This window comes from Volvox carteri (genome assembly GCF_000143455.1).
Source record: "Volvox carteri f. nagariensis unplaced genomic scaffold VOLCAscaffold_95, whole genome shotgun sequence".
Taxonomy (NCBI): domain Eukaryota; kingdom Viridiplantae; phylum Chlorophyta; class Chlorophyceae; order Chlamydomonadales; family Volvocaceae; genus Volvox; species Volvox carteri.
In genome coordinates, this window is record NW_003307638.1 from 352312 (window position 1) to 360037 (window position 7726).

Below are 7726 nucleotides of genomic sequence, written 5' to 3' on the forward strand. Positions count from 1 at the left end.
CACAGTTCCTGATTGAAGAAAGTTGGTGCTGTTGCATTTAGCACTGCGTTTGGCGCACCGCGAAGACAGCTCACTTCAAGCCGGGGCGTTGTACTCCGTGGAGTGTGTCAGCACCTGTGGGATTCTGCAATTGGACTGTGCCTCAATCGTCGCTGTCTAATTCGTTTTACATCAAAAGTTAAATGGCTGTCCAGACTGTTCCCGGTGTTGCCATTTTGGGACCTGTCGCTGCGGAGCACGCCGACATCCTCACCCCCGAAGCGCAGCTCTTTGTGGCAACACTGCACCGCGTGTTCAACCCGCGTCGCAAGGAGCTTCTGAAGCGCCGCGAATTGCGTCAGAAGGAGCTTGACGCCGGCAGGTGCGATATTTTCGTAGCGCATGTAACCAACCTGCGAGGGTCCTTGGGGCGTGACAACAGTCATCATATCATTGCGTAGCCTTTTCACTAGATGAATCTTTAACTTCAGGGCCATCCGTTTTTTTGGCAAGGATTCTATCCCTGTTCTCGCGACGCAATCTCACGGCGTCCGGCGCATGCACCGCAGTGTTCCTTAACCGACCCTTTTCTCAAACCTTAGGTTTAACAATATTCCTGTGTCCTGGTTATATTTATTCCTATAACCGCTATAGGCTGCCTGACTTCCTGCCGGAGACTGCCGCCGTGCGAGCCTCGCCTGCATGGCGCTGCGCTCCGCCAGCCCCTGGCCTCGTGGATCGCCGTGTGGAAATCACAGGCCCCGTTGACCGAAAGATGGTCATCAACGCCTTTAACTCGGGCGCCACCCAGTATATGGCTGACTTTGAGGGTGGGTGCACTTTGAGGTTGGGTTACTATTAGGAGGGTTCGCAGGCACCACGTGCGCGGGCAAGCCCCACGCTGGAGGGGCTGATTCAATCGCGTGCATACATGACGATGTTCGCGGTGTATATACGCAGCATTACGAGTATGGCAAGCAGCGCCTCTCCACAACTAGGCACAGCGGCAAACCTGCGGTCAGGAAATTGGAACCTAGAAATAGTATTCCTTCTCACTGTATTCCTCACTACCAAATTTACAACGTTTTTTTAGACTCTGATCACGTTCCTTTTCCACATCTACCTGACTCGTATAGATTCCCACGCCCCGACGTGGGCCAACAACTTGGATGGCCATGTGAACCTGCGAGACGCTATTCGCCGTACCATCTCGTACACGGCCCCCAACGGAAAGCAGTACCGCCTGCGCGGCGACGGCAAGCTGGCTACCTTGCTTGTACGGTGAGTTGTGCACTTGTGAGAAAATGCACTTGGAGAATGAACACCTGGATGAGTACGTAGGACATCGTGAATCCTCGCGGACATCTTTCATGGGCCACTCGCGCACACGATTCCCAGGAACCCAGGACCATCAAGCTCACAGTCTGACTTCCTTCACCTATTCCCCTGCGTCTCTATTAGAGGCCTGGACGCGCACCTGATCTGCGGCCCTCTGCGATATGGAGCTCGCACACTTTTTGTTTTTACCGCTGATCAATGATGGTGATGGCCCAGGTGGTCCTGATGGTGAAAAAAAACTTTTTTTAACAAGAAACCTCTTTAAACAACAAAATTTTCCTCTCTCTTTTCTCTCTGCTCAGCTTGTGTGGCGTTTCCCGGGCACTGTCGCACTCCTCGGTGGCTTTCTTTTCACCCGCACACCCGCGCACCCGCTTCCCTCTTCAGCCCTCGCGGATGGCACCTGGAAGAGGCTCACTTCCTTGTGGATGGAGAGCCCTGTTCGGGATCAATGTTTGACTTTGGCCTCTTTTTCTTTCACAACGCCCGGGCTATCCTTGCTGTGGGCGAGGGGCCGTACTTCTACCTGCCCAAGATGGAGAGCCATCTGGAGGCCAGGTAGGTAGGGCCGTGTGGGAGATACGGGAATGATGAATGAACATGTGGGAATGCAAGAGGTTTGGTGCTGTCGGTTGTGTTGAGTGTCAGATGTCGCTTGAGAAGCAGGTTGGAAGCGTGTGGCCTAGTCCGTGCGGGCCTGCTCGAAGCGACACGTGTGCTCCACAGTGACGTGTAAATGCGCAATCCGAAGGATGTCATTGTCACTTGAACCGCGAATTTAAACCACAGGTTGTGGAATGACGTCTTTAATGCGGCCCAGGACATGATCCGCATCCCCCGCGGCACTATCCGCGCCACCGTCCTCATTGAGACGCTGCTGGCGGCGTTTGAGATGGAAGAAATTCTATTCGAGCTCCGAGACCACTCTGCTGGTAAGGAGGAGGAGGAGGGGAAGAGGACCGGGTGCTGTCAAATTGGGGGCCGGGCCTTCGACTTGGATCTGTGGAGTAATCATGACTGTGAAGCATGACTGTTTTTGTGGTGCCTAAAAAGAGCGTTTGGGAATATGGAGTATGTGCCCCCCGGTCATCTCCCGGTCATCTCCCTCTTCGCTCCGTTTCAGGACTCAACTGCGGCCGCTGGGACTACATTTTCTCCTTCATCAAGAAGCTCCGGAACCACCGCCAGTACGTGCTGCCGGACCGCTCGGCGGTGACAATGACGTCGCATTTCATGGACTCGTACGTGCGCCTGCTCATTAAGACGTGCCATAAGCGGTGAGTAGCCAAGGCGGCTAGTTGGATGACTGTTAGTTCTTTCGTGGATGGCGTGGCTACCAGGGGGGGCCGCTGGGACGCTTAACAACAGGCTGCGGATTGCTTCACGTGTGGCTGCGTCTGCATCGCACCCCAGCTCCTCGGCTTCTCCATCTCCCCCTCCCCCGTGTTTCTCCTCCTCCCGCCTGCTCTCTTCCTCACCGCCCCAACCCGAGCCAGCGGTGTGCACGCCATGGGCGGTATGGCGGCCCAGATCCCAATTAAGGACGACCCTGCTGCCAACGCCGCAGCCCTGGCCAAGGTGCGTTTGCTGGCCCTCGTCCCCGACAAGCCAGGGTGCTGAACTGGCATTGGCAGTAGGTCCTTTGTCTCTTCGCTGCATGTAATTTCCTCCGCCACCCACCCACCCACCAGCTACTTACCATCTGGTATATTGCTGTACCAGGGGTATCGTTGATATGGGGTCGTAGAAATCTGGATGCTCTCCCGAGGATGTATTGCGTCGTGTGAAGTCGTGGTGTGTGGATGTGGGTCACGTCACTAGAACGCGTGGTCGAGGAAAAGATCAAGCGCCGGAGGCACTTTCGCGGGAAAGGCCAAAACGCGTGCATCCACAGTACTACACATGTACTATAATACTAGATAAACAGCAGCTGTCGGTTCCGTTTGTGTGTTGGCTTCTTGATCGTTAATGAATGCTCAGGTCCGTGCTGACAAGGAGCGCGAGGTGACTGCGGGCCATGATGGCACCTGGGTGGCGCACCCAGAGCTCGTCAAGATAGCGCTCGAGGTGTTCAACAAGTGAGTAGTGAGTGGGTGGGGGTGGGGGTGCCCAAGTCGCTTTCCCGCCTAGGAAAGTTTATTTACATATGTACGCGTCGCTGCTACTTACCTGCCAAGGTGCAAAGCCTAAAAAATGCGATTAGTTGTTTGCAGACAGGTTACTCCCATAAGGCTTGGTTGGATTTCTCTTTTCCCCCCCCCCTTGGAAACCTGCACCGACCAACCTCCTCCTGTTCCCCTCTCCCCCCCCCCGCTGCAGGCACATGCCGCAGCCCAACCAGCTGCACATCCGGCGTGATGACGTGAATGTGACTGCGGCCGACCTGCTGTGTGTCGGCGGTGGTCAGCTGCTGGCGGATGGCGGCATCACCGAGCGCGGTTTGCGTGACAACCTCAGTGTGGGCCTAGCCTACATGGAGAGCTGGCTCCGGGGAGTGGGCTGTGTGCCCATCCACAACCTCATGGAAGATGCCGCCACGGCTGAGATTAGCAGGTAGTAGGGACTGGCGCGTGGGTGCTTTTGACTCGTTGTTTAAAGCGGGGGCGGGCTGGGCGTGTGTGGAGAATGGGGCCTTTGCAGGTAGTGGATAGCACCGCGATAGCCGAGCTTCTTCTTCCCTCGCCTCGTTTGTTTGGGATCTTCAGTCCTTACTTGCCAAGTAGCATCCACCGACATCGCACCGGGCTGTTCCAGCTCAAGGACTGCTCCCTCTCCGACTGCTCCCTTCCCCCGCAGGTCCCAGGTGTGGCAGTGGGTGCGGCACGGTGCCATCACTCGTGAGGGCCGGGTGGTGAGCGCCCCATGGGTCACCCAGATCCTGCAGGAGGAGGTGGAGGCGGCTAAGGCCAAGGTGAGGCCAACAAAGCCCCTCGTGCGACCTGGAGCCGTCTCCAGGTTGCTGGCCCCCCCAGGTTATATTCCCTGAGGACCAACCACAACTTGCAAAACTTGCTTGCAGCTTTGCTCTTTGGCTGATGTCTTTGGCGATGGAGGTGTATTGCCGTGCCGCTGGCTATACAGCTGCCAGCAATCCATTTTCCCGCGATAAGCTAGTCGCTTTTTGCAACACGCGTTTTTTGGTAACACGTCTCCTTGCGTTAATGTTTACATCCCTCCCCCCCCCCAATACGTTGTGGTTCCCTTCAGTTGGGCGCTCAGCGCTTCGCCGCGTCCAAGTACGAGCTGGCGGCCCGGCTGCTGGCGGGCACCATCACGGGGGGCCCCTACAGTGACTTCCTGACCACGCTGTGCTACGAGCACATTGTCACCAAGCCCATCTCGCGCATGTAAATAGAGAAGCGGGAGGATGAAAAGGGCATCGCCAGGAAGGGGAGGACACACCATGATGGGAAGTGAGACGTTTGTAGTACCAGATTGGTTTTTGCATTTCTGTCTGGCATTTTTGTTGTGATTTGTGACGGGTGGTAGTGTTTTGCATTCACTTTTTGTCCAGGTGGTTTGCCAGTGGGGGATTCGGCAGTAGGGGCCTGTAGCTTAGTATTAGCCTCGGCAACACTGTTGGTTATTTTTTGTTTGGCGAGGGGCAAATTGAACCTCGGAACTCCCTCCCTCCCCTGAGGGAATGGTGCTTGCTGTTTATGTGAGGACACCCAGTGTCATACAGCGACACAGAACTGCGCCCATGTTTGCTATTATTACTGTGGGATGGATCTGTTAGCCCAACGATGTAAGCCGCAACCTGACCTGTCTTGGGACGTCAGGAAAACGAGAAGTTTCTGTAAACCGGTTACTATTTGGGGTTGGTTGCGTTACGGCTACGCACAGTTTTTATATGGTGCTGCGACCAGTCGCGGCGATGCCTGGGTTTTTGCCGCGGCATCCCGAGCTGTCCAAGTGTACCAGCACCTCTCGCCAAGCACGCTCGAATTTTGCGTATCGACCACCCCGTATGAAATCGTCGAGTCGATGCATCGCAAACCGAAAATTCAGCCTCAAGGAAAGCCGCCTTGTTTCGCCGCGCTATCGCGCATCCTTATGCTAACCATTGCATGCGTTTAAAGCAACAAGTTGGTAAAATTCGAAGGCATGGCAAAATGTGCCTGGCGAATATGTAATATACATGCAGCACCTAAGCCAACATTTCGTCAACCGCTCTCGGAGAAAAAATGGAATGCAAAGTTAACCCGCGCAAATCAGCGCACATCGCTACCCAAAAAATTAAATATTAAAAATGACTTGACCTCAGTGGAACGGAAGAGCCATGATACATATGATTTGACCTGTTCTCAGTACAGCAAATCTTGACTTCGATTTTGCCGTACTCCACGTCAGTAAGTGTCGAGCGCGCCCCCATACAAAGCCCATCCATGCCAATAGTCTGCAAAACGGCTTGCAACGTGCTTGTTTGGTAGATACTCCAATTCAACAGGCAGCTGTGTCACGTAGGAAGGACAGACCAAGGAATGGCACCCCGCTCAGCTGCGTTCAAGCTCCCGGCGGACGTTTACTGCCTCCTTGTGCCTATTGCCTGTGCTGTTATGGGCCTTGCCACTATAACTACTCGCATTCCGACCCGTGATCCCGAGTAAGCTTTTTGGTCGGGTTCGCTGACTTGTAGCTTGTCTCGACGACGTCTTGCTGACGAGGCTGCCATTTCGGAGCAGGGCAACCCGTAATCCTGCGTTCTACGATGACGAAAAGTACGCTGCAGCTGTTGGGTCACGCTACGAGAACGAAATAAAATCGGTGCGTCCACTCGGGTACATGTAGGGAGAAACGCCAACAATGCGCGACCTAACCTGCAAAACGCTTTGCATTGCAGCTTTTCGATATGCGTATCCGCGCTAAGAAGTTCTCCGTGTTCGATAACGAGGTATGTCCTCCGTTTCGTGTCTGCCTGCCGCTTGCCAATTGCCGAACCTCGTATGGCCCGTTCCAACTGTGTGCAGGTCAAAATTCCCGAGTGAACGTTTCATAAACGCACTAAAGCTTATACTTTTAAATTTATTTCGGAAGCTCGGTATTTGTGTTTCGCCCGTTGTAAATAGTTTGCGGCTAGGTATCGTATCGCCTCGAAGCACCTGGTGCGGTAGTATTTTCACACGATGGATGTTGCTGTTGAATGCAATGCGTAGTCAACGTGACTCGCCTCATTGAACTGCGATCTAATTTTGTTGTAGTTTGCATCCCGGTTTTCTGCTGCTGCATTGCGCAGCTTCATACAGTTGGAACATTNTCCTGTAGGACACTNTGCGGGATGTCTTATTCGCTCGAAAGCAGTTTTGTTTCGGCCTGCTGACGTACACTTTCACTCGTATGCCAAGGTGATGTATCTAATGCGAAAGCGGTGTAACAGTCGTGTGTCGACGAATGCAACAATTTTTATTTCCTTCTAGTACAGTATGTAAATTTGACAATAACTTGGAGCAATCAATTTGGGCCAGCGTCTTACTCTTATGACACGTTTTAATCGGTCTGGACCAGCCTCTCCATTAATACTCTTCTGACTCGTTCTAGGCTGGGACACTAAATCTCCCACACCAGTCTCATTTAACAGTTATGAAAATTGACGAAACCAACGCACACGGGTTGCAAGTGGTACATTTTCCGAATGAGAGGAGGTTAAGCGCAGACAAAGGTGCGACAGAACCTGCCCATACATAATCTTGATTTATGTAGCTCTAATTTGCTGCGCCCAACAATAGATCTAGCTTCCCTTCCCATGGCTGGGAGCTAGGTCAACGATCGGCCGTGTCCACCTTAAGTATCTAGAATATCGGCTTGTAACAGAGTGGACAGCCAGCCGTCTACGGTTCACTAACCTATAACATGACAGAATGGAAGGTCGTACGCATCTTCGCCGTACGTCGTCACATCAAAAGGCGGCATAAGGAGCATCTTAATTCTTGACGTATTAGCCAAAAATGTGCACTGCCACTTTCGTGCTTATGTGTTTTAATGGTAAGGCCAAAATCCGTACGGCAGCTGTATTCGTCGTGTTCAAGTGGCGTACATGAGCGACATCCCGCGACATACATACATACATCCATACATACATGTACATACACAAGCATGCATACAGCCACACACACAGCCACACACACAGCCGCACACAGCCACGGTTTCAGGATGAGGAGGAAGATGCGCACTAAGGGATGTCGTACAGAAAACAACTCCACCTCCAAACAAAAGTCTTTGACAAAAAAGCAATGTCAAATACAAATTAATTAACACGACTTACCGACTTCCTGCGGCGCGAGTTGGTCTCTCTCGTGTTGTATGACTTAGATTACACTGTGGGCCGCGAGAATCGTATGTATGTTGCGTGTACACCGTGTGCCCACTCCCCGCCCGCATCATCATCATCATCATCATCATCATCATCATC

At 53.1% G+C, this 7726-nt stretch overlaps 1 protein-coding gene across 1 annotated transcript; it reads left to right on the forward strand.

Annotated features, from left to right (window-relative positions):
* On the forward strand, nt 1-4668 carry VOLCADRAFT_109454 (uncharacterized protein; the record flags this gene model as incomplete). The annotated part of the gene is made up of 11 exons (XM_002958462.1): nt 1-361; nt 634-809; nt 1116-1260; nt 1705-1875; nt 2107-2249; nt 2441-2594; nt 2814-2895; nt 3298-3395; nt 3637-3870; nt 4114-4228; nt 4525-4668. The coding sequence occupies exons 1-11, from the start codon at nt 183-185 to the stop codon at nt 4666-4668; spliced, it is 1641 nt and encodes a 546-aa protein (XP_002958508.1). The 5' UTR covers nt 1-182.
* Between the last annotated feature and the right edge of the window lie 3058 nt (nt 4669-7726).